General features: G+C 34.7%; 1 protein-coding gene across 1 annotated transcript; it reads left to right on the forward strand.

The window, feature by feature from the left end:
• The first annotated feature begins 261 nt into the window (after window positions 1–261).
• LOC142615325 (callose synthase 2-like) lies at window positions 262–26,746 on the forward strand. The gene is made up of 44 exons (XM_075788062.1): window positions 262–405; window positions 511–696; window positions 816–1,041; window positions 2,186–2,286; window positions 3,969–4,090; window positions 4,192–4,285; window positions 4,481–4,591; window positions 4,677–4,793; window positions 4,876–4,968; window positions 5,062–5,153; window positions 5,327–5,453; window positions 6,657–6,794; window positions 6,891–6,967; window positions 7,055–7,148; window positions 10,374–10,496; window positions 10,592–10,709; window positions 12,871–13,205; window positions 13,401–13,453; window positions 13,549–13,609; window positions 15,540–15,621; window positions 15,698–15,747; window positions 15,840–15,926; window positions 17,273–17,410; window positions 17,798–17,892; window positions 18,017–18,098; window positions 18,180–18,340; window positions 18,447–18,570; window positions 18,658–18,755; window positions 18,841–18,973; window positions 20,620–20,771; window positions 21,055–21,167; window positions 21,274–21,396; window positions 21,515–21,583; window positions 21,675–21,864; window positions 21,948–22,107; window positions 22,464–22,583; window positions 22,705–22,823; window positions 22,940–23,023; window positions 24,204–24,316; window positions 24,411–24,640; window positions 24,731–25,525; window positions 25,613–25,663; window positions 25,829–26,014; window positions 26,198–26,746. The coding sequence occupies exons 3-44, from the start codon at window positions 858–860 to the stop codon at window positions 26,444–26,446; spliced, it is 5,844 nt and encodes a 1,947-aa protein (XP_075644177.1). The 5' UTR covers window positions 262–405; window positions 511–696; window positions 816–857; the 3' UTR covers window positions 26,447–26,746.
• The last annotated feature ends 890 nt before the right edge of the window (window positions 26,747–27,636 follow it).

Raw genomic sequence — 27,636 nt, forward strand, 5'->3', positions numbered from 1 at the left:
TAAAAGTAAAAAAGAAAAAAAAAAAAGAAAATTGTTGCAACTTGTAAATTGCGTACAACCGATTTAAAAAAGTATCTTTCTCCCTCCGATTGGGCATCAAATTTCAGACCAATCACAGACGTTGCCAAGCAGAGAAGAAACCCGGAAAAAAAAAAAATTTTCTAAATGACTTGGCATGTTGTGATTGGCTACCAATTAAAACCCATGAAACAGAGCAATTTCACTTTCGACATGTAATGGAACAATATTCTTTGCTTCCGCATCTTCTGATTCTGCGTTGCGTTGGAACAATACTTTTGCCATTTCCTTCTTCCTTCTTATTAGCCGCTAATAAGTCACTCACCAACCTCTCTCTCTCTCTCCCTCTCTCTAGATCTCTGTTACTTTTTATATATATTTATATATGTAAGTTTCCACTCTCTCTCCTTGTTTATGGTGTATACTGTATTATTTTTTTATTAACAGTAAAGTGTTTGCATGTTTAAAGCTATATATTTTTTTTTGCTGCAGCTGGGACACTTCTCCTTCTTCCACTTCATTTCATTTTACTTCTGTTCCTATTTTTCTTCGAAACCCACTTCTTCAAACTTGAAGATTTTCTCTTTTGCTTCTTTGGTTTTCTGTCTATATCTGTGCCTGAGTAACTGAACAAATGCTTCAACCATTTTGAGAGCTACATATAATGGCTTAGTTGAGGTATGCTTTACTTTTGGATTTGGAAAATATATATATATTTATTTATTAGACCTATAATTTGGATTCGAACTGATGAGTTTGATGGGAGTTTCTCTGTTTTGCTTGATTGGTTTTGACAGGTAAACAAGTTGGCTTGAGTTGATATTTGCTGGGGTCTAGAGATGTCAAGTAGAAGGGGGCCTGATCAGCCACCGCCTAGGCGGATTTTGCGGACTCAGACTGCCGGAAATTTAGGAGAGCCGATCTTGGATAGTGAGGTGGTGCCTTCTTCCTTGGTTGAGATTGCTCCAATTCTTCGTGTGGCTAATGAAGTCGAGTCTAGCAACCCAAGAGTTGCTTATCTCTGTAAGTTGCAGTTTTATTCTATATGATTTGAATTGTATATATGCTTGTACGCTTCGCTTGAATTAAGAAGTCAGTGGATTTAACATACTTTAAACTATGTTGATTTATACTTTGCTTTGATCTGTATCCAAAAAAGTGAAAGAAAAAAACTTGCTTTGATCAGTTAGCTGTATATATGATGTAGATATCAGGTCTTCCGTTGTTTTCTGGAGGTAGAACTTATGTTGGAACCAAAATTCACCATCAACAGTATCACATGTTAATTCTCTTAAATCAAACTGACAACTCTCATGATCAGTACAAACATAAAGACACTCAAAACTAACCCAGATCCCATTACATCCAAAGTAAAATTTCAATATCAATTAAAAAACTCACAAAGTAGACACTCACTATCCCAAAAGTTCAATACATCCAATGATGCTCTCTCATTCACACAATTATTCAAAGAAACCCACTCTATGTTTTTCTAAGAGTCTTTTCCTCTCCCAATGTGGGAGGAGCCTTTATCACCACTGTATATATAAAACTTCACTACATATTCCTTGGCAGAGTATGAATACCTTCCATAGTTAACAATGAATACCAAATTACTTTCTTAACAAGGCATAGACTTTAATCCCACACTAAGGAAATTCAAACCAAGTCAAGTTAGGAATTTGAGGCAAATTCTAACTAAAATTCCACCAAGCAATTCACCTTAATCTAAAAAAGTTTTCGCGAACAAATTGATCATTTTTCTACATCTGAAGTTAAAACTGAGTGTGCACATATTAAATCAATTGCAAAATTGTACAAAAACTCTTTTCTTGAACCACACTAGGATGAACCTTGAGCTTTGATATCAGTTTGTAGGAAGTACTGGTCTTTTATTTCTAACTCACACTTATACTATTTATATGGTTTTTTCTATCGTCAGTAACATTTGAGTTTGCTGTTCAATTGCTAAGACATTCTTTTCTTTGTTGATTCTATTGTTTATCCTAACTAATAAATCACCACATTTGGTTTTGTCTATTTTTATATGTTATATTATGTCAGAATTTAACTTGGTGTATATCTCTTAATGAATACAATGGGATGCTTTCTGAATTCTGATATGAATCTGAACTCAAATGCATATTTTTGTCAATGCTGGAATTAGGTCGGTTTTATGCCTTCGAAAAAGCTCACAGACTAGATCCTACATCTAGTGGACGTGGTGTTCGCCAATTTAAAACTGCACTTCTTCAACGTCTAGAAAGGGTGAGCTTTAAAATCACTTGCTCATTAAATCTACTTTTTCTTCTCTAGTAAGCAATATTATTCTAGAAGGATCATGATCAAAGGTGTAACACTTTATAGGAAGAAAATTCATATACCTATCATGATTTGCGTTTTTTTTAGTGAATTAGTAATTTCATTCAACTGAATGGAGAAATATAAGAGGAGAAACTGTAAACACAGTACAAACATACTGGCAGTAAAAAAATTGCATACAGAAAAAAAAGGAATATACCACGTACTATGGAAAACCCTGTTCGGAATGGAATTTGTCACCTTTTTTCTTGTTTCAGAATGCAAATTCTTCATTTTTGTGCTTGCAGCAAGTATCAATCTAACAGCATTCAAAATGGTCTGCCAAACTTGTCTCACTATCTTCATCGAACACTTAATTAATATAGTCTGCCAAACTCTCTTGGTGAAATGATCACTCAGAAAGTAGGTGACAGCTGCTTTCCAGTTCATTCCTACAATCAGTGCAGAGAATGTCTCCTGTATAACTGCAATTAACCTGTTTGATACCTGGTTGTTAGCTTATTCCTGATTGCAAGTTAGTTTATAATGGAATAATTTGGAATAGATTTTGTAAACCATACCAACTTCCACCACGAAACAAAGGGGAATTTTGTTCTAAGTGCTTCCAAGTTGCAGTACATTAATATTTAGAATCCTTTGAAGGAAGCTAAGTAATTGAGTCTGCGGTACTCAAAACAACTTCATGTAGTCTGGTCTGAATAGACAGTGAGTGAATCCTCAGATCTAGCTAGGGGCCAACATGGCAACACCGTTTATCATCTTGAAGTTAAATTTTTTTTTTACTGTCATTTTGTTTGTGTCACAGAGAGCTATATGGTCGTATTCATAATATATATATATATATATATATATATATATTGATAAGTAATGAACTTCATTGAAAAAAGTGAAAAAATATAGGAAATAAATTAGAATATGGTGGTCGATTAGGATGCCAAAAATCATGACAAAGGAAGATAGTATCTCCTTGTCCCACTGAGAATTTCAAAAAATTTCTTGCTCTGTTCCTCAAGTTGAGGATCCTTTTCCATTCCCATATGCTCTCTTGAGTATCTCCATGTTATTGCTCTAAGATAAAGCTTTACCCAAGCAACCATGATAGAGCATGCCTGAGCAAAGAGATTCCATATTTGTCTCATTACTGTAGCTGTATTATTCTACTCTTCCACCTTCCTCAAACTGCTAGGACCAAGTTAGAACTCAATGGAATCAAGAAACAAAGGACACTCAAGAATTGGAGTTTCTGACCCTAAGTGCCGATCAGCACTTAGCTTAGAAAACACCTCACTCTAACCAGAATTGGCTGTCAAACCAGACAACATTTCAAACTCATCTTGTACCTGCTTAATAGTCTCAATGGTGATTTGGTATTTTTATCTCAGATATTGCTTTTGTGTGATGACTGACTTTAAATGATATACATGTTCAGTGCCTTCTATCTGCTTTCTCCTCTTTTTTTTCCCTTCATTTTTCATTTTACTTCCTTTTGAAGTAAAACTAATTTGCTCTACCTTAAAAAGTGTTCCATAATGTTTCAAGATGTCATTACCTTTTGGCTTTGATTCCCTACAATTTCTAATCAAGGGTCTCTCTGAAGAAATATTTATCCACTCTTATTTTATTTTCAGGAAAATGAAACGACATTGGCAGGAAGGGCGAAGAGTGATGCTCGAGAAATGCAGAGATTTTATCAGGATTACTACAAAAAGTATATTCAAGCTTTGCATACTGCTGCTGATAAACATGACCGGTTGGTTCTCTGAGAGAATTGATGTCTTGTTGATTACTTTCTTGATGGTTGGCTCTAGTGCATTATATTTATTTGATATTAAATTCATGTTTCTGACTCAGTGCCCAACTTACAAAAGCATATCAAACTGCTTCTGTCCTATTTGAGGTTTTGAAGGCTGTAAATCAGACTGAGGCTATTGAAATGTCTGATGAGGTGAAACTGAATGCATTTTATATCTTACTTCTGAATGATATCAAGTTATTGGGACTTTCTGAAAATAATACTTTTTTTGTCCAAGAACCCTCATGTGCTGTGGTTGCATTTATATATATGGATTTAGTAATTATTTTCTTTTTTCTCTTTTGTTGTGGTAATTGGATAGTATTTCCCTTTTTATTTCTATTGTAGATTTTGCAAGCTCACACTAAGGTTGAGGAGAAGAAACAGTTATATAAACCCTATAATATTCTTCCTCTTGATCCAGATAGTGAAAATCAGGCTATTATGACATATCCTGAGGTTTGTTCCAGTTTTCTGGTGTGAAATAGTTGATTTTCCTTAGTTCGTGCACACTTGAGTTTGATTTTGAATTATTTATTTGCAGATTCAAGCTAGTGTTACTGGACTTCGTAACATCAGGGGTTTGCCATGGCCAAAGGACCACCAGAAAAAAGTAAATGAAGACATTCTAGACTGGCTTCAGGCCATGTTTGGTTTTCAGGTGACTTGCCAAATTGTTTGTTGACAATTACTTGGTTTTTCATGTTTAATCAGCAGGCTACTTTCCATTTATTAATATACAGAAAGATAATGTGGAGAATCAAAGGGAGCACTTGATTCTGTTGCTTGCAAATGTGCACATAAGACAATTCTCAAAGCCTGATCAGCAACCCAAGGTCTTATTTTTCTTAGATTTCTCGGGATTTTATTTTTGCTTCCTAAGCCAGTCTTTAATTTTCCATAACATATGCTACTTTTTGCCTCTTTAGTTGGATGATCGTGCTCTGACAGAAGTGATGAAGAAACTTTTTAAAAACTACAAAAGGTGGTGCAAGTATTTGGATCGCAAAAGTAGCCTTTGGTGAGGCTTCCTATTTTTTTTTTTTTTATTTCAAAAATATGTTTTTTTTTGAAGTGCTAAGTGGATTAGCACTATTTGTGTATTTCGTATTCTCTTTCATGCTAGTTGATGCTAAATGTTCAGGCACTCATGATTTGATATATTGCTCACTTTATGGCTTTTTTAATTGGCAGGTTACCAACAATTCAACAAGAAGTGCAGCAGCGAAAATTACTATACATGGGTTTATATCTTCTTATATGGGGAGAAGCTTCAAACTTGAGATTCATGCCAGAATGCCTCTGCTATATTTATCATCATGTATGTATAGTTCAAATTGTTCCTGAGATTGCAATGAGAGAAAAAAGAATTATTTTTTCTTTTTCTTTTCTTTAGGGCTCTAAATCGTAAGGAGATGTATGAGAGATTTAGATACTTATGAGAATTAATTCAAGTGTGGGGATGTTGCATGGAAGTTCAAGGAACCAAATTATAAAGAAAAAATTACTTTTAATGATTCTTTACTAGATATTATAAAGAGATTATAACTGAAAATATATACATAATTTGTTTTTCATTTGATTTTTGATGTGCTATAGTGAGTAGTTGGGAATGCCAAGGTCATGATGTGATGGGCTACACATTTGTTTCTATTTGTAATTTTATGATCTATTGGTAGGAGAGGTTTGGAAGATGTATGCGGGGTTGAATGGGCTGCAAGAATATGCCACTCAACTCACTGATTTGGTGGTTTTTTGAAACTACTTTATACAATATGATAGAGGTGCCACCCTAGGATTTCATGTACTTGGTTTTCGTTGTTCTCATAGACTTCATAGGTAGTGTAATTTTGCAAGCTAAGGACTTACTAATAAATATATTAATCAGTATGTAATATCTAGCTTGTTCAATCTAAACATTTTGATGAAAATGTACTAATTATGGGCAAATATTTCTCTCCCCCCCTTTTTTAGGAAACAGAGATAGAGGTTTTTCTCTTAAAATAATAATTCCATAAATAAACCTTTACGGTTTATTCAGGTTAAGAGATATTGTCAAGTGTCTAGTCATTAGAGGTTGGTAGGTTTAAAGTATGCAGTGATATCATTGTAAGAAGTATGCCATTGCAAATTTCTAAAACGTGAAACCATGGTGGATATTAGAATTTTCCATAAACTTATTTGTAGGTCATTACCATGTTTTCATACATTCTGCCTAACACTTAAACAAATTTCTTTAGTTGGGTTGTGGAATTTTGGGTTTCAAACCGAAAAAAAAAAAAAAAACAAGAAGAAGAAGAATAGGTATGGAGTGGTTGAACTTTGGCCAATTTCAAAGATAAATTATGGATGTTCAGATTAAATTTTAATAGACTTGCTCTAAATTTTCAGGTTCTTATACATGCTTCATATTTATAGTTTTATGATATTTATAGTCTCATTGAATTGGTTACTATCATTGAAAATTGAGTATCTTGATTGATTTAAGTATAATTATTCAGTTGTTGTACTCCAACCTTTATAGATGGCTTTTGAGTTGTATGGGATGCTGGCTGGAAGTATAAGTCCAATGACTGGTGAGCCTGTAAAGCCAGTCTATGGTGGTGATGATGAGGCTTTTCTAAAGAAAGTGGTAACTCCAATATATGAGACAATAGCAAAGGTGTTGCTTCTGCACGTTCTGTTGGGTCTATAAAAATGCATTTTGTTCTATTGATATTTGACTGCTTTGTCTTACCGTTTATTTTGTGCTTTACAGGAAGCTAAAAAGAGCCTAGGAGGAAAAGCAAAGCATTCTCAGTGGAGAAATTATGATGACTTAAATGAATATTTCTGGTACAATGGGTATTTATTTATTTTATACGAATTTCATATATACAGAATGTACTATATTATTAAAAATTATGTTGGTGTGAATTGTAGGTCAGTTGATTGTTTTCGGCTAGGTTGGCCTATGCGTGCTGATGCTGATTTCTTTTGCCAACCTCCGGAAAAGCTTCGAGCTAACAAAAAAGATGTATGTTGTAATTTTGGGTTATATGTTCCTTGTTTGTTAGTTTTCTAGTCTTGTTTATCTTTTTTTGAAACATATAAATCTAAATTTATTTCTTTTACTGATGAAGATTTTTTTTAATGAATCTTAACTTATTTCATTGTAAATTCATCAAATATTGTCCCTTGATGGAACAGAGAATTTTCCTGCTCTATCTTAAGCTTTTTTGTACTAAATATGCTTCAAACGTATATCCATATAGTCAGGGTATGTTTGGAATGGAGGGAGATGGAGGGAGAGAAGATGAGAGTAGAAATGTAAAAGCTGTGTCTTGAGGAGACGGTTTCATGCTCCTAGTTATATTTGTAATATTTGCCTCTTACATGTGGCTTATTTTGCTGTCCATTACTTACATGTACAGAGACACTGCCTAGGTGAGGAAGAGTTAGAGAAGAGAAATATAAGGTTGGGGTAAATACTAAATAGGGAGGAATCAGATTTAACAAAAAGTAAAGGCTAGATTACTGTAATTATTGAAATGAAAAGAGAGGGGATAAGGGAATTGAATCCGAGAAGAAAGAGCCAAAATCCAGGGTTTGAGGGAAAGATATAATGAAAGAGGATAGACAAGAGCAAAAAAGCCACTTGCTGCAGACCTCTGCAGACCTAGGTTTTGCAGTAGAGCTTTAGTGGGATTGGAGAACCTTACAAGAACAAGTCCTGAACAAGTTTGAACTGGGGTTCAACAAATCAACAACAAACAGTCAGGAAACAGTGGTAAGTCAATTGTAACCAGATTAATTTGAGGAACTATTTAGATCAGGAGAAAGCTAGGAACTATATCAGGAACTTGAGTAGAAAGCCACAGTTGAATTTGTCCAATCAGTCTTTTCAAACTCATTATGGAAAGAACAGGAAGCCTATAATGGATGGTAAACAGTGCTTCCTTTCAAAATACCATGCCCTAATTGATTTTTTCTTTTTTCTTATAAGTATGTGTGTGTATTTGTGTGTGTGCGCACACGCAATCAATCTTACCAAATTGGGCAAGGATCTTTGAAGACAACCTGCACATGAGCCCGTATCCTCTGGAGTAAGGCCCCGGACTAACTGAAGTATCCATTCCCTGTGTGTATGTTAATACAAAATTCAGATGCAGGTGTACGAATATGGATACTTGATGCCCTTCTTGAGAGCAGTAATGACTTAAAACTACTAGTAGTACTAGCATAGTTAGTATCAACACCTATTGCTTTTGTTGCTATACCCTTAATTATGGTTAATAGATTTATAGGTTTCTGTTTTTGTATCTACACATTAATATTCTGCTCTTTTCCAAGGCTGTATGACATTGCCATTGATAAGGAGGCTTCTATTGAAGCTTCTTTGCATTGGCAGGGGGCGGAGGGTAGAAGATCTTGGAATGTTCGTTTTAGCAGATTCTTTAATGATTGGGAGATGGATGAAGGGCTGCAATTTCTTCGTATTTTGGGTGCTTTAACCCCTCCTATGGATGTTGGAGACCGGATGAGATGGAAATTGAAGCCTAATGGGGCTTTTGATATCCGGTCGTACTATTACAAATTAAGAAACTCCCCTTCAACTATCTTCCCTTGGAAAGCGATTTGGAGAGTAAAGGCCCCTAGGCGAGTTTCTTTTTTCGTTTGGTGTGTAGCTTGGAATAAGATCCTAACGGGAGACAATCTGAGATTGAGGAGATTGAATTTTGTGGATTGGTGCATTATGTGTCGTCATTGTGGAGAGACGGTAGATCACTTACTCCTTCATTGTGAGGTGGCCTATCGACTATGGAGCTTTGTCTTCGGAACTTTCGGCCTGGCTTGGGTTATGCCTAGATTGATTTCAGACTTGCTCTTTGGTTGGTGGAATTGGCTGGGAAAGCATTCATCTCAGATCTGGAATTTAGTCCCGTTGTGTCTCCTTTGGTGTATTTGGAAGGAGCGGAATCGGAGGACTTTTGAGGATTTGGATTGCTCTAATGATCAGTTGCTTGCTTCTTTTAGTGGAACTCTTTTTGATTGGTCTCGGGCATGGGGACTCACGTCTAGTGACTCCCTCCCTTCTTTTCTATGCTCCCTTTTCCTTTTGTAATTTCTTAGTTGTTTGGTTCTCTCTCTTGTCTCTCTTTGTTTTTCCTCTTGTATTTTCTGGGTTGCTCTATGTTCTTCAGGCATAGAGTAGCCGCTCGTATATATATATATCTCTTACTTATCAAAAAAAAAAAAAATTCCTGTATTTATAGTAACTGTCATATTCAATGATATGGATCTTTTATACAATATGCCACTAGTCCATTTAGTTTCTTAATCTTATTGATGGCATTTTAGAGCAGCACATACATTGAAGACCATAAACTGCTCTTCACTTAATAAACAACATTCTTTTAATTTTGGGCTTTAAATAGCTGACATGTATCACTTTGGCCCTTATATATGTACACACACACATATATAAAAGTTACACCTAGTCTAATTTTAGGGAATACGACATCTCTCAATATCTTTTTATTGTATCCAACTTTTGACAAAACCACTTTTGGATTACATTTTCTTTACATACCCTCCATGATCGAAAAATTTCAAGACAATCAAACATTAGTAATTATGTCATCATTCAAATATTTAGATTTCAAGATTTTTTACTTTAAAATTATGCATAAAAGATGATTTTGTGGATTGAATAGAAAGATGATTAACATGAAATTTGGAGTGTGTTAAAAAACATAGAAACCATGTAATCCAACAGTAGGATTTTCATAATATTAATCCAATAAAAAGTTAATAAGTGGTGTAACATTGGTTAAAGTCACACTAGGTGTAACTTGAAATCATTCCATACATATATATATATATATATATATATATATATAGCAACTCAGTTAACCATGGTATCAATACTCAGCCTGTAAATTCTGTTCCCCTTTTGTTGGAGAATATAAACCCTATTGCTGGAGTTAACAAAGTAGGATTTTTAAGAACTATAATTTAAATTTTTTTATAAAAAAATTGGCTAAAATGCAAATTGCACCCTCTAAGTTTGACTAAAATTCATTTTAGTCTTTTAACTTTATTTTCGTTTAATTGAGTTCTCTAAGTTTCAAATTTATTCAATTACCCAATTTCGTTAAAAAATTGCCATTAAAAAAATATTTTTCTCACCACTAAATCTGTCAACCTGATTTTGGTTAAAACTAATGCATTTCTAATTGTGGAAATTATTGATATTCAGGATGAGAAACCTTATACTGGTGATCGATGGATTGGGAAAACTTATTTTGTTGAAATACGCTCATTTTGGCATATCTTTAGAAGTTTTGATAGAATGTGGAGCTTTTATATTTTGTGTTTACAGGTAAATCCTTTTTCTAATTTTCTTATCATTGTGTTTCCTGCCTTTTTTCCCTTCCTAATATTGTGAACAATGTACAAATATTCTGTCTAATTTAGGCGATGATCATCCTTGCTTCGAATGGGTCAGGGAAATTAAGTTCCGTATTCGAGGGTGATGTTTTCAAGAAGGTTTTGAGTATCTTCATAACTGCTGCAATATTGAAGCTTGTACAAGGTAGGAAACCAGTTGAACGGGTTCTGTTGGTGCATTATTTATTTCTAATCTCATGCATGTGGACAAAACTGTATTTGGCTATTTTCTTTATATTTATTGCTTCTCTCCTACTTGTACTATATCTCTGTTCTTCAGCCTTAGAGAATTAACATCAGATGTTCTAAAAAAATGCTATTTGGACATATCAAAAAGTTACTTTATCTTTTTTAACACACCACTTTACAATACACCCTACATCCCATCTTCTATTTTTAGATTATACACATTAAAATAATCTAAAACAAACCTCATCTATGTTAAAAAAACTAACAAAACAAATATATTTTATCATGTGGCTCCATTTGATGAAGAGAGGCACAGAGAAATAGGGAGAGAGAAGACGTGGGGATGTGTGTGGGAGAGAAAATTGAATAAAAATAAGAGAGTAGAGAGAGAGGACGTGGAAATGTGATGTGGCAGTGAGATAATTGAATAAAAAAATATCAAAAGATGAGAAGGTAAAATCTATATATTTTTCAGTTTGGCGCAAGGAAAGAAAGGAACAAGGTTTCCTCTATATTGCTATGGTATAAAAAGCCTTTCTCTCTTTCAAAATACGTGCATTAAGTGGTTTATATAGGTGCACAAAATAGGGTAAAATTTGAGCACAAATCCTTCTTCTAGCAGAACTCAGATCGCAAGTCTTAATTAATTTGCTTGAGTGAATGTTGGTGAAATACTGGAGAAGTTTCTGTCTGCATTATTTTCTTGCTCAAGTGAGTCTTCATTTTTCTTGCACACGATTCATTTTGCTTGAGCAAACTTAGTTGCGCTTGAGCGAAAAATGAAAGAGTTGTACTTAAATTCTTTCAACAGGAGCTCTTGACAGATTTTTAAGCTAACCCAAAATACAACCAATTCAAAAACATTGACACGTTTTTTCATAGGAAGCAGCCAACACTAAACCTAACAGATATGTTTTCATCAGAATTGCATCCAGGAGTCATGGCAAGATAGGGTTGTGGGCCCATTTGATAATCTATGATTTATGGATTCTCCAATCTGAAAATAGGCTTGCCAAACACTTAGGAAGTGACATCCATGTCCAAAAATAATATCCAAACTAAAAAAAATACCACCTTTTTTTTTATAGTACATTTAGAATTATAAGATTGTTAAACATAGTTTCTTTATTAAAATTTTCATTATACATTGATTTTTGGCATGCAAACAGTGAAATAAAGATCTTAAATATATATTCAGTCAAATACTTGCCATCTCCACATATCTAGATTTTTGGGATTTACCATTTATGACACCCATGTCGAACTGTGAATGAGTAGACATGTCTGTCTTCAAATCAATTATCTAGAGGGAAAATCAGCTGCATGGGAATTAATACAGCTGTTTGGGAGTTTTGGTGAATTGACGAAAAGAAAAAATTCTTATTTTGTCTCTATTTTGCTAGTCCTTAGGCATGATGACATCAAATAATTTTGCCACAATTCATAATAGTATTAGATTGACTAAAATTTAAACTGACCGTCAACATACATCAACCTTCCACATTTTTCCGGGCTTGAGGCTGGTTATGAACAAAATCAATGACACTAAGCATAGGCATAGGTGATAGGCGGAGTTAAAATGACCCACTAATCTACTCAAGGAAGCAATACGTGGAAAGAATTAATACAATGTACCAACAAGAACATACTTCTCCATCAAGTTGTCAAAATCATTAACTGTGCACAAACTTAAAAAAAGAAGATGTACTTTATTAGGGCCCAAAATGGAGATAGTGAATTCAAGCACCTCGATTTACAAGATAAACTAAAATATCAAAGTGTGTCCTACAGGAGAATGGGGTGAAAATTCCCGAGAAACGATTAGTTCTCTTCAACATTTTCATGATTTTGGTCTTTTTAAGTCTCCTGCTTGTTTTGCTAAAACCTGTTTGGGGTTTTTGATTTTCGTTGCCTAAGCGTATTTTAGTTTTGCAAAAGTTCGGGCATTTTCTTAAGACTCGGTAATATAAAGAAGCCCACCATATCCTTCACATACATCTTTACATTCAATTATCAATATGACAGTCTCCTGCTTTATAAGATAGTTGTGATTTGATTATTTTTGTGTTACTGCTATTATTATTATTGTTATTATTATTATTTTGGAACAATTGCAGCTGTCCTTGATATAGTCCTGAGCTGGAAAGCAAGGCAGAGCATGTCATTACATGTCAAGCTAAGATACATTTTGAAGGCTGTTTCTGCTGCAGCATGGGTCATACTTTTACCAGTAGCATATGCCTATAGTTGGAAAAATCCTCCGGGGTTTGCACAGACCATTAAGAGTTGGTTTGGAAACAGTCCAAGTTCACCATCTTTGTTCATTTTGGCTGTCCTCCTTTACTTATCTCCAAACATGCTCTGCACATTGTTGTTTCTGTTCCCATTCATTCGCCGATTTCTTGAAGGATCAAACTATAAGGTTGTGATGCTCATGATGTGGTGGTCTCAGGTATGCAGATGCATGTTTTAAAACTTTTCAACGATAATTTTCTATTGCTGAACAAACATTACATTTTGCATGCCTATGGTATGACATGTGAAGCTCATTTTTAGGTTGCTGTTTAACTTTATTCATTCCATACAGCATCTCTACCATCTTAAATTTTTCTTTCTTTCTTTCTTTCAACCTTTTGATATCTTGCAGCCTCGGCTCTATGTTGGAAGGGCAATGCATGAGAGCACGATTTCTCTTATCAAGTAAGAGAACAGTGTTTGATTTTTGGGTCAGCATGGCTTGAATGCGATTCACTGATGCTCTTGCTGATTATCTTCTAATTTTTTCTGATTTCTAGGTACACTATGTTTTGGGTTCTCCTGATTGTATCAAAATTAGCATTCAGTTACTACATAGAGGTATTTCATTTATCTTTCCTCAGAGCTTATGTATGAGTCTTATTATTGCTGCTATGTCTTTCTTTGTTGTTATTTCTTGTATGGTATACCTTTATTTGTCTAAATCATATACATCAAATAAATAAGTGCTAATAAGTGAAGTATTGGATGGATTTATTTACCAAATAATCATTGATTTTATTCAACTTTTATGGTCAAATTATTATCTATGAATTGCTCTGGAAAAGAACTGACCTTTTGGGAAACGTTTGTGCTTATTGTGGCAGTTAAGGGAATTTTTTTTTTTTGGTATTGATTAGTTAGTTCTGCACGTCTGTTCATTCTCATGATATGTAGTAGATAAATTATGGTATAAGATTTCAATGAGTGGATTGTTTCAATAGGCAAAAAAGTTGAAACATTTTGGATTGTTTTTGAAATTCAATGGAAAACAATTTGAAATTTTGGAAAAGCATTAAAGCTCTTGGAAGTATGAAACAAAGCTTCTTACCTTTGATGCTTGACCAACTGGAATGCAAGAGATGTTTGGAAATATGGAAGGAACCTTTCACTTTCACTGATAAACCTTGTAACTGACTATTTAAGGTATGTTGCATGCATATTGAGCATCATTATCCAATGAAGTGAGGAATGGAAGAAAGATGCTACCACGACTTTAAACTACTTTAAATATTTGCCCTGAATTTGTTAATCAGTTAAACAATTCAGAAAGGCATGAAAATGTTTGGACAAGCAGGGAAATTCTTGGTAATATAGAAGGAACCTTTCACTTTCATTGATAAGCCTTGTAAATGCCTATTTAAGGTATGTTGCATGCCTATTGAGGATCTTTATTGAACGATACAAGTCAGGAATGGAAGAAAGATGCTGACATGAATTTAAACTGCTATAAATATTTTCCTTGAATTTTGTTAAGCAGTTAGGAAGTTTAGAAAGGCATGAAAATGCTTGGAATGGGAAGGAAATGTTTGGTAATATGACACAAAACTGTTAACATTACTAAGCATCCTTATCCAATAATATGCATGTGAAATGGGAGGAATAGTGCTTAAATAGTATCATATACTATTAATAGTATTTTATAGCTTGTTTGTGTGGAGGGGAAGGAGAGAGGAGTAGTGAGGAGGGGAGGAGTATGATTTAATGGACCTTGTCTGAAAGCTTTTTAAGGAGGGAGGGGGAGGGGTTTGAAGGGATTTAGGAGGGGTATCTTACCGCTCCTAAACCCTCTTTTTTAATTCCCCAAAATTGGAGGAATTTGGAGGGGGAGCGGAACGGAGGGGTTCCAGTTCTGCCTATATTAAAAATTTCAAATTGTCAGCTTTTCCCCTATGATGCCGATTTGTATCTATTTCTTTGAAATTAGCAAATGAGAGTCATAATTGTCAATTTATAAGACCATTCCCCTCCCCTCTCCTCCCTCTACTTAATTTTTAAAACATCCAAACAAAGGATATGGATATCTATTCCTGTTCCCCCACTAAATGTTTAAAACATCCAAACAAGGGTAAGGGGTAACCATCTCCTTCCCTCTCCTCTCTTCTCCTCCCCCCTTACCCCTACTCTCCTCTTTTTCCAAACTTGCAAACACACTTTTAACCTGTGTATTTAAGACTATATAACATCTACTAAGTACAAAAAATTATTTTTAGAACTATAAGTTGCAAATGAATATATGTGCACATGCATGGGTGTGCAAAAGAGATTTTTCTGCAGTCCGTAGGTGATCAACCATGTATAACATTAACTATAAGTTGGATAGAATCTAATATGGTAAAACCATGAACATTTGACTGAATTGGTTTGACTGATTCCACAAATTCATGTAGTCAAGTGATTTAAACATATTGTTTGATATTAGATCTATAGATGTAATATATTCTAGGATCTAGCATTGGTTAAATCCATCTGAAAATTTTCTTCTTTGCAGATTAGGCCTCTTGTGGCTCCAACAAAACAAATAATGCAAGCTACTGTGAATACATTTCAGTGGCATGAGTTCTTCCCTCATGGTAATAGCTTGAGTTGGAAGAATTTTTTTAATTTATTGTGGACATGGTTTGTAATGTCATTAGTTGCTGTGTGCAGCCAAGAACAACATTGGTGTTGTGATTGCACTTTGGTCTCCTATAATTATTGTAAGTTATGTTTGTCCTGGTGTTTATCTGCTCCATAATTCTCTAGCTCTATTCATTCTCATATGAGTTTCTAATGAAAGTAACTTTTTCAGGTCTACTTTATGGATACTCAGATTTGGTATGCTATCTTCTCCACGATATTTGGGGGTCTATATGGTGCGTTTCCCCGGCTTGGAGAGGTTAGTGGAACTCCTTCTTTTGTTCTTTGTTGTTATGTGGCTTTTTAAAAGATTGCATGAATGGCACCAAGAAGATTTTTTCCTGTTGTCTACATTTTGAGAGAGAGCTCTTTGGGTGTATTTGGGTTTGGGTTTTGTGATGCTCGTGTGCCACTCTTGTAATCTCCTTATTTTCCTAGTAAAACATTCTCCTGCACTATCCATGGATATAGGCCTAAGTCCAAACCATGTAAATCTTGAGTTTCTTGTGTGATTGTTTTTTCAAATTTTCCATTTCTATTTCATGTAAACCCACTATAATTGACTACACTCGCAACAAATTGATGTCAGAGCTTTCACTTTCTTAGCATTCTTGGTAACCTATATCCTTAGATTCAAGACTTTGATGTTATAATGGGGAAGATGGTTTAGAGTATTGTTGAATACCATGCACTTCGTGCATCACCAAACAACAGTGAAAGGGTCCAATCTGTATAGTTCTTTCAAGAGGAAATCTTTATATAAATTATTAGTGGTAGAAGAAGTTAAAATAAAGAAATGAATTGATAAGTTTGCACATGTAGTACAGTTCAGATGTACCTGACCCATTAATAGTTGGTGCTTGAACGGAGGTACATCACTCTTTCCACATGATTTCGAAGGATTTTGGTCTATTATGAAACTATTGATTATTAGAACATCATGATAGAAAAAGAGAGAGAATATGAAAAGGTCGTGAGAACTGAGAACACACACACACACACACACGTATATGTTATTTCCAAGAGACTTGTAGTTTAGTGGCATAGCCTACTCTCCTTTAGTAGGAGAACTAGGGTTCAAATCCCCCCTTCCCTCTTGTTATAACTATCAAACTATCAATATATATTATTTATTCTATGTTTATATATTTTTAAGTAATCTTCACTCTCTTAGTCTGTTGTCATTTTTGTTGGGCCTTAATGTAGATTAAGATGTTTTTTGCTTGATTAATTTTACTTTCATTGGTGCATTGTTGGCATGAACTCCATGAGGATTTATATTTTCAAGCATGTTTTGACCTTTACTCCTGATTTGCTGCCAAGGAATTAAATGTCTTAATGTAGATATATAACGGGATCTTGAATTCCATACATATACATGTAATTTTCTGGTTTTGACTACTCTCAAACCTTCTGTTTAGAAAAGCTCTTACATGAGTACCCCATTCCTATATGTTAATAGCACAGAGTAGCTCTTTCTCCTTTGTTGTTTACATAAAATTTATATATAACCATTGAAGAGTTTAATAAAAACATTGAGGTTTCCTTTAGCTTGAATTCTTTAATAAGTGTCTTGAACACTCAACCCATTGTTTGACTTCTCAGATTCGAACATTGGTAATGCTGAGGTCACGATTCGAATCACTGCCAGGTGCTTTTAATGCCTGCTTAATTCCAGTGGAAAGGAATGAGAAAACAAAGAAGAAGGGACTGAAGGCCACTTTCTCTAGCAAATTTGATGAGGTTTGGTTACTGTTTTTTATTATTAAATAACATGATAATGATCAATTAACCCCATTAGAAGTATGTTTAAGCGAATTAAATTCACCATTTCCTAAAAGCATAAACTTCTGGGAGAATCAGTGATTTAGCATAGTATTAGAACAGGAGATCTTGAGTTCTATCATTGTCTCTATTTTACCTTCCATTAAAAATGTTAAAAATCTCACGTGTTGGGCCCACATGTGAGGGGGAATGTTAAAATTATGTTTAAGTGAATTAAATTCACCATTTCCTAATAGTTTTAGCTTTTTGAACCATTTTAATTTAACAAACCCAATTCAGCACCTGTTTCTTCTGGTGCCTACAAGGCAGATTTTTGAGTCTTAATGAGTTGCTTGTTTATTTCAGATTCCATCTGATAAAGGGAAGAATGCAGCACAGTTTGCACAGTTGTGGAACACAATAATCAGTAGTTTTAGAGAGGAGGATCTAATAACTGACTGGTAAAAGATGTTCCAGCGTTGGATATGTTTTCCTTGATTCTTGGGTGAACCTTAAGTGTTGCTCTTCTTTTTTAATAAATATTTTGGGCCTTGTCAATTAAAACCTTAGATGTAAAATTTGCAGGGAAATGGACCTGTTGCTTGTTCCATACGGGGCAAGTGGTCTAGATCTTATCCAATGGCCTCCATTTTTACTTGCTAGCAAGGTTAATCTACTTCTGAGTTTAATTTCTTCCAGTAGCTACACTAAAACCTGTAACTGAATTAAACCTGTACCTGCTGTGTAGATTCCAGTAGCATTGGATATGGCTAAAGACAGCAACAATAGAGACAATGAGTTGAAGAAGAGATTGAAAAAAGATCATTACATGACTTCTGCTGTTATCGAGTGCTATGCTTCATTTAAATATATAATAAACTCTTTGGTTCTTGGAAAACGTGAAAAAGAGTGAGTTTGCTACTAACTGATATATATCTAATCAAAAGAGCAAGGGAGTATAATTTCATCTGTCCTAATGTATTGTGTTTTCTCTTTGATGGTTTGCTCTGTCCAGGATTATAAATGAAATTTTCTTGAAGGTTGACAATCATATAGGGAACGAAGATTTGATAAAGGAATTGAATATGAGTGCCCTCCCTAGCCTCTATGAACAATTTATTGAGCTCATTAAATATTTGGTAATAGTTTTACCGATAATCTTCACTTTTTTCTGCTCACTCAAATTTGGCAATAAATCATAACTGAACTCAGAATAATTTCAACAGCTAGCGAATAAAAAGGAGGACAAGGATCAGGTTGTAATTGTCTTGCTCAACATGCTAGAAATTGTGACCAGAGACATACTGGAAGATGAGGTTATCAGGTAAATTATTTGGGTGCAACTATCTCCTTGAAGTAGATAAATGTGCTAATATTATTATTATCCTTTTGTTATTTTTCTTATGTAGTTTGGTAGAGTCAAGTCATGGTGGTGGCTTTCACGGAAAAGATGAGAGAATGAAACCCCTTGATCAACAATATCAGTTTTTTCGTGAACTTAGATTTCCTGTTCAACCAGAAACAGAAGCTTGGAAGGAAAAAGTAAGTTATATTTGTAGTTGAGAGATAATACCTAACACCCTATGTATATATTTAGACGCCAATTACCAATTTTATGGTTAAATCACATGTTGATGTTGGTTTTTCTCTGTATACCTAGCAATTTTGGTGATTTATTAAAGTTTATTATTTATGAAAAGAAACAATTAATGCCCATTATAAGTGATTAACCAGATTCCATTTCATGCATATTCATATAGAAATGATTACAAAGCAATCTAAAGTACGGAATAATAAATTAGCAAACCAAATGAAAACACAGGAATGTGTTTTTGAAGAGGAAACCAATGCCCCCAACAAAAAACCTCTCTGTGGCACCGCTGCAAAATCTCCACTAGTGAATAGTTGCATTACAAGATTGAATAAAGATCCTACAAGCCTAAACCTCCTCTAGTACTAGAGCCCTTCAAGCTCTAGCTAGCAACTGACTTCTTGGAGTCCACTCATTGAGTGGTCAACGGAAAGCCACCAAGACCTCTTGAATTTGTGGTGTTTCTTCTCCAATGGTTCCTAGCAATAATCACTCAAAGTATATCACTCAAAGATAATATGGAGTGTTTGGGAAATCACAACTCAATATATGAATATGGTGAGAGGGAAAGAAAAGACAAAAGCTATGGGTTTTCTCTCTCAAAGTATGAGCACATTAAGCTTTCACAAAATTCTCCATGTACTCTCTTAGGGTTTTCTCATGTTGTTCTTGCGGATAGTAATGGGTTGGGGTTGGTACAAATTGAGCTAGCTTAGGATAAGCATGAGGTGCTGGAATTTTGTCCTCAGGCAAGTAGTGACCGCAACTAGGTCGCAACATGCTGAAAAAAAGGACTCTCCTTTTTGTTACACTTGTGCAGCTCGTGGGCAACTCAAGTCACACTCAGGTCGCAAGTTTTACTCTTCAGCAGCTTTGACCACTGCTCAAGTATACTACCTAAATACATGTAATTCCCAAGAATGCATCAAACACCAGAAATACAAGCAAATTTGGCACGGAATGAAATCAACAAAAGACAAGGACTTTACTGTAATATTACAAGTGTAGCTCAAAACGTGAAAGTTACTGAGTAATTTTACCATGGAATACCTATGTTACATTTACAAAATAAAGGAGCCAGTCCTTGCCTACATAATTCCACCAATGAACCTAGGGAAGGGCTAACAGGGCCATTGCATTGATTAATACATCAACCCTACTTTAATATTCTTTGTTGCAATGATCTTTAAAAATTTGATCACGACTCCTGTTAACTTCAGGAAGTGTGCTTAGGGTTCATTAATATATACCCTAACACACATGAATGTTATTTATATGCAGGTAATTACACTAATCGCAAAATTTTACAATTTTCCCCCAACCACAAACGTACTCATAACAACTCCAAACTCCAAAATTGAATTCTTCTTTGAACCAAAGCCAATTAAATATGTAAATCCTTGTTATGTATAGATTGATATAATGTGTTTTAGTATTGCAAAAAATAGCCTTGTTCTTGTTCTCTTATTTGAGATAATTAAGTGCATCTAAAATAAATTGCATACAATAGAAAAGTTCCTTTTAATTTTCAACTTTGACACTGCTTATGATTAGTTCCAAGTTCTGTTCCGGCATAACTCCATTATTGTCTAGACAGATTAAAAGGCTTCATCTACTGCTTACCGTAAAGGAGTCTGCTATGGATGTGCCATCCAACTTGGAAGCTAGAAGACGTATTTCTTTCTTCTCCAATTCATTGTTTATGGACATGCCTACTGCACCCAAAGTTCAAAATATGATTCCTTTCTCGTAAGCTCTCTAAGCATTGAACTTTTCTGACAGAAGATATTGCAGTTTTCCTTGTATACATGTACTGCACATATTGCTGTAAAACTTAATGAGTTGTAGCCCCTTGGGTTTGTGGGTCTGGATCAATTCTTACTTTTAAGTCAAGATCTGAAGGCTGGTTTCACCTTTTTCTCTTTGTTTAAAATAATTTTCTATGCAAATTCTCTCTCTCACTCTCTCTCTTTTCACAATAGATCTTAGTTGCAGCATATATTACCTGACATATTTGTTATTTCTTTTGTAGTGTCCTAACTCCTTACTATATAGAGGATGTTCTTTTCTCCATAAATGACCTGGAAAAGCTAATTGAAGAAGATGGAGTTACGATACTTTTTTATTTGCAAAAGATATTTCCAGGTTCTCCTCCTTCTCCACCTCTTTTGGAACTACTTATGTTTTCTTTAAGTATCATTTCTGTTGGCAAAACTGACTTGCTCTTCCATAAAATGGTCATTTACTACAGATGAATGGAAAAATTTTCTAGAACGGGTCAGGTGTAGTAGTGAAGAAGAACTCAGAGGAAATGTACACGAAGAAGAACTCCGTTTATGGGCATCGTATAGAGGCCAGACATTGACCAGAACTGGTATAAGTTCTCTCTCTCTCTCTCTCTCTCTCTCTCTGACATGAAGAAGCATTCTTTTGCCTTTATCTGATAATGAGTGCTCTCTGCATACATCATCACCCTACTCTCAACAAATAAGTTCGAGGCATGATGTATTACCGGAAAGCTTTGGAACTTCAGGCCTTTCTGGATATGGCAAAGGATGAAGGTGATTATGGAAAATATGGTTGTGAACTTGTAATTTCATCTTTTCTTTCATTGTGCACCATCTTATTTTTATAAATGTTAATTGCATTCAGATCTAATGAAAGGCTATAAGGCTGCTGTATTAGATATTGAGGAAAACTCAAAGAGTGAAAGGTCATTATGGGCACAATGTCAAGCATTAGCGGACTTGAAGTTTACATATGTGGTGTCATGCCAGCAGTATGGCATTGACAAACGCTCTGGTCATCCTCGTGCCAAAGACGTTTTGAGGCTTATGACAAAGTATGTCTTCCAAATTCAATTATTGTCATATTAATGTTTCTCTAAGCAACTGTTATTTACATATCCTACTTTCCTTCTCTCAGGTACCCATCTCTTCGGGTAGCTTACATTGACGAAGTTGAAGAACCTTGTAAAGATAAGTCCAAAAAAACTGTTCAAAAGGTCTATTATTCAGCTCTTGTAAAGGCTGCTCCACCAACAAAATCAATTGATTCATCTGAGCCAGTACAAAATTTGGACCAGGTACCAGTGTTAGATTATTCTGGAAACTGGGTCAGATAACTCAAGAAATTAAACACTGATGGTACTTTATACAGACTTTTTGTTTCTCTGGCACAGCTTCCTGTATTCACAAGTGATACATATATAGAGATGACCTTGTGGTCTGTTTCAAGAGATTATAATGATTGACAGATGATTGAACAAAAATTTTTATATTCTGTCTTTTCTTTTTCTATCCTGCAGTTCTCAGAATTGGAACGATATTATGATTGTTCATTTGAATCCAACCATAGGCATGATATGACCTGCATTGTTCCATAACTTTTCCCAACCAGGTGTAATGCTTCATGAGTTATTGTTTGGATATTCTATTGCAGGTTATTTATCGGATAAAGCTTCCTGGGGATGCGAAATTGGGTGAGGGCAAGCCAGAAAATCAAAATCATGCCATTATTTTTACACGTGGGGAAGGCTTGCAAACAATAGATATGAATCAGGTACTGCAGGAATGTATATGGTTTTTTGTATGTGGGTCTATGTATGTGCACTTGTGCACACTTTTTTTGGGAACTTAGTTTCATTGGCAAAAGTCGGATTGTTAAGTAAACTGTTCAACAGGATAACTATATGGAAGAAGCCTTCAAAATGAGGAACTTGCTTCAAGAATTTCTTAAAAAACATGATGGTGTGAGACTTCCAACCATCCTTGGACTTCGGGAGCATATATTCACTGGCAGGTACTTTTATGGGCATTGCTTATCTCAATCCAGATTTTGGTTGTAGTGCTGCTGGTAAATAAGACTACATATATGTGATTTTTGTGTAGCTCATCATGATTTTGTTATTAGTGCAGTGTCTCATCTCTGGCATGGTTTATGTCAAATCAGGAGAATAGTTTTGTAACTATTGGGCAGCGATTGTTAGCTAGCCCTCTAAAGTAAGATTTCTTTATACATATCCGTGTGTTTATAAACCTATCAAAAAATATATGTGTATGAATATATATTATCTTCAAGTATAAGTTTACAAGAAATCTAAGTTTCATTTCATCTAGCTTAGATAGTAAACCCACTTGTTTCGGTGCAAGAAGCATAGAACAAAATCCGGCCTACACAAGGGTTATGGGGTTTAAGGGATGGAAGAGAGCTACTTCTCATTTGAATAGCTCATACGCCCAATGGGCCAAAAAATCTAAGTTTCATACTTGTGCAGCAAATTATGGTTCCTGCAATGCTTCAATCTTTGTGCCATTTGTGGCTTGAGCAGGTTTTTCTGATTCATTATCTATACTGTCAAGTTATTGTTGGTAGGCCTGAACACTGGGTCATTAAGTCAAGGAAGTAAAATTTTCTAATGACATAATGTGAAAAAGAGTCAATACTTAGTGCATAAGCTCCTACTTCTGTGGGTTTGGGAGAGGCGATTGATAGGTTGCCTTACTCCCAATTTTCGGGAAGACCAATTCCTAAACTAGAACCCATGACACATCACTTGGGCAGAGGGAACTGGCTATCGCACCAGCATCAAACAATGTAAATTCATGAATCAATAAAAATAAAATTCAATTCAGCACTAGGATCAAATCCTTTGAATGTAAATTGCTTTTTATTCTTTTATTTATATTGTTAAAATTATGGTGGAGTCATGATGACTCAAAATTTCAATGTTTCTATATAATTTTCCAAAGTTCAAATGTTTGGGTTAAAAATTCTCTTTAGTTGACCAATGGTTATATCCCCTATAAAAAATTCTATACAACCAGTCTTTTTGAAGTTTAAACCATTATCTCTTAGTTCTCTTAAAACATTTAATGGTGTTCAAGGTTTCTGCACCCATATGTTACCCCTATATCATTTTGGGATTTTTAAGCCTAATACAAGTGAATAGCTACAATTAATAGATGAATTCCAAACTGTGAAATGACATGTTTGAAGCTATAATATGGACAGTTACATTCTTAAGCTTGTGTTCATGTATGAAATTATGATATAAAATAAGTTTCTCCACCCAAAATTTACATTTTTTTTCAGTTGCATTTTTCCCACTTGATGTGTCTTTTAGTTATTTAATGTTCATATCTGATGCACTAAATCCATAATTTTCTGCTGCTCATTCAGAGTTCGGTTCCACTATGGTCATCCAGATGTGTTTGATAGACTGTTCCACATTCCTAGAGGTGGTATCAGCAAAGCTTCCAAAGGCATCAACTTAAGCGAGGACATATTTGCAGGCATTTTCTAGCTGGAGAGCTTGTTTTGTACTAGACTAAATTAGTTTGTGATTTAGCTTGGCCGTTTATCTTAGCATCTCTCCATGGTATGCAGGTTTCAATTCTACATTACGTGAAGGCAATGTTACTCATCATGAATATATACAAGTTGGTAAGGGGAGGGATGTTGGCCTTCAACAGATCTCGATGTTTGAGGCAAAGATAGCTAATGGAAATGGTGAGCAGACATTGAGTCGTGACATATATAGGCTTGGGCACCGATTTGATTTCTTCCGAATGTTGTCATGTTATTTCACCACAGTTGGATTCTATTTCAGTACCTTGGTATGTATGAGATATAACTTATTTGCCTATGTATATATATTGTATGGTCCCATATAATTATGTGAATCACTTTGTTTGTGTTCTTGACAGTTGACTGTGCTCACAGTCTATGTGTTTCTCTATGGCCGCCTTTATCTTGTTCTCAGTGGACTTGAAGATAGTCTAAGCAATCAACCTGGTATTCGAGACAATAAGCCTCTTCAAGTAGCTCTTGCTTCTCAATCTTTTGTGCAAATTGGATTTCTGATGTCCTTGCCTATGATGATGGAAATTGGTTTGGAAAGAGGCTTCCGTAGTGCATTAACTGATTTCATATTAATGCAATTACAGTTGGCTCCTGTCTTCTTCACATTTTCTTTGGGAACAAAGACACACTATTATGGAAGGACATTGCTTCATGGGGGTGCACAATATAGAGGCACTGGTCGAGGTTTTGTAGTGGTCCATGCTAAGTTTGCTGAGAACTACAGGCTCTATTCTCGCAGCCATTTTGTTAAGGGCATTGAATTGATGATTCTGCTTATTGTGTACCAATTATTTAGCCAATCACATAGAGGCGCAGTTTCATATGTCTTGATCACTTTTTCAATATGGTTCATGGTGGGGGCATGGCTTTTTGCTCCTTTCCTCTTCAATCCATCAGGCTTTGAGTGGCAAAAGATTGTTGATGACTGGACAGATTGGAATAAATGGATAAGCAACCGTGGAGGGATAGGTGTACCTCCAGAAAAAAGTTGGGAATCTTGGTGGGAAAAGGAACAAGATCATCTCCGATATTCTGGGAAGCGTGGTATTATTGTTGAGATATTGTTATCATTGCGCTTTTTCATCTATCAATTCGGGCTTGTATATCATTTGAACATTACAAAGAGCAAAAGCTTTCTGGTATATGCTGTGCTTTTCTTCAACATTAAGAAATTTTAATAAATTGGGTAGCTACAATAATTCTAATTAATTTGATCTGGTTAACAGGTTTATGGAGTTTCATGGCTTGTGATCATTTCAGTATTGTTTTTGATGAAGGTAAGTAGCAAAAGCCTTCAGACTTCTATTGAAGCATAACGTAAAATGCTCCTTCTCATGTTTGAGAATAAACTCATAGGAAACTCTATCCCTTGATATCACATCATGACAGCAACAAGTTTTAAATTAAATTATATCTTAATATTTTGATTGAACCTTTTGCAGTTTGTGTCAGTTGGAAGGCGACGATTAAGTGCAAACTTCCAGCTTCTGTTTCGATTGATCAAGGTTCTAATTTCCCTGACATTCCTTGGTGTTTTCATTACCTTAATAGCAGTTCCTCATATGACAGTTAGGGACATCGTAGTGTGTATTCTTGCATTCATGCCAACGGGTTGGGGATTGCTCCAGGTCAGTAAACCATCTTACTATCACAATAGTCCTTCCATATGTTATTTTATTTACTCTCTTTTGGTCTTTACCTTCTCCTTTTTCCAAGGTCTATGCAGATGTGGGCTTCAATTGTTGTTAATGGTATTTATCAAACCTAATATTTGTTTCTTTTCTCCTGCTTTCTTTTTGTTTTCATTTTAGATTGCACAAGCTAATAAGCCATTGATTGAACGTACTGGACTTTGGGGATCAATCAAGGCGCTTGCTCGTGGATATGAAATAATCATGGGCTTGCTTCTGTTCACCCCAGTTGCATTCTTGGCTTGGTTTCCATTTGTTTCTGAATTCCAAACACGAATGCTCTTCAACCAAGCATTCAGCAGAGGTTTACAGATTTCCCGTATTCTCGGTGGAAAGAAGAAGGAGCGCTCTGCCAGCAACAAAGAGTAAATGCATTCCCAGCAACAGTTCCATTAATTTAGGAAAAAAAAAAAAAAATCTCTTACCCTTCAGTTTTACTTTTACCCTTGCAAATCATATGGAAAAACCAATTTATTGGTGTGTTTATATAACATGTCCCACTTGATCATGTAAATCAATGTCTCTTTTTATTAGAAACCTGAGAAGATAGCAAATTAGCAATTTGTAAATTGTGCTAGCTAGCTACTCTTATTGGGTGACAGTGTAAGCAGCTTGCATTGCATGCCCTTTTCAGTACCATTCACAGGAAACTTATTTTGAGTTTTGTAATTTTTAGAATTTTCTAGAATGTGGTTTTATTTCCTTGATTTTAGATATTATTAAGGTTTTCTAGGAAAATTCAAATCCTTATTTGGTAATATATTAAGGGTGTGTCTAGCATTGCATCAAGGGAGAGTTTTGAAGCTTGATCGAATTGATTCGACCCAAAGTGTTGCACCTTGCAAGTGGTTTCGAATTGATGGGTCCATTTGTAACATATGCATATTTTACGCATGCTAATGTATTTTTTAATAAATTTCTTGTTTATGTACCAAAAAAAAAAAAGTTTTCTGCAATTGAATGTATTAAACATGTTTTTTTTTTTTTTTGGAGAGAGTTCAACCTATGGCGTCCTGATGATACGATCAGAGATTTTACCAGTTGAGCTAATTGAAACCTATTATTAAACATGTATCAAAAGTTACTTTTATCTTCTTCTTCTTCTTCTATATATTATGATGATTCAAAAAGTTAGTTATAGTTTTAGAAAATATCAAAAATATCCATAATCTAATTAGATAATCTTTATTCTTAAAAAATAAAAATATGGTCAAAGTTGTAATTCAAAAAAAAAAAGGGTAAACTACATATTTAGTCTCTAGCTTTTACACCATATTTCAATTTGGTCCTTAACCTTTCAATTGTGTCAATTTGGTCCTTAACATTTTAATGTTGTGTCAATTTAGTCTTTGCCATTATATATTAGATGAAAATTGTTTACATAGCAAATAGTCAAAATAAAATTTTAGTTTATTATTACATCAATAGAAGCTAATTTTTTATTTTGGACATTAGACATGTCATTAATTTTCATCCAAAAGATAGTGTAAGGATTAAATTGACACGGTAAAGAAAGGTTAGGGACCAAATTGACACAATTAAAAGGTTAGGGATCAAAT

The sequence above is a fragment of the Castanea sativa genome, chromosome 11 (genome assembly GCF_040712315.1).
Source record: "Castanea sativa cultivar Marrone di Chiusa Pesio chromosome 11, ASM4071231v1".
NCBI lineage: Eukaryota > Viridiplantae > Streptophyta > Magnoliopsida > Fagales > Fagaceae > Castanea > Castanea sativa.

Bases quoted from the DNA above. Each gene is read 5' to 3' on its own strand.
- LOC142615325 (XM_075788062.1), top strand. From the start codon at position 858: ATGTCAAGTAGAAGGGGGCCTGATCAGCCACCGCCTAGGCGGATTTTG. The intron at 6,968-7,054 runs GTACAATGGGTA...TGTGAATTGTAG, and splicing joins GACTTAAATGAATATTTCTG to GTCAGTTGATTGTTTTCGGC. The intron at 21,168-21,273 runs GTTCTCCTCCTT...CATTTACTACAG, and splicing joins TTTGCAAAAGATATTTCCAG to ATGAATGGAAAAATTTTCTA.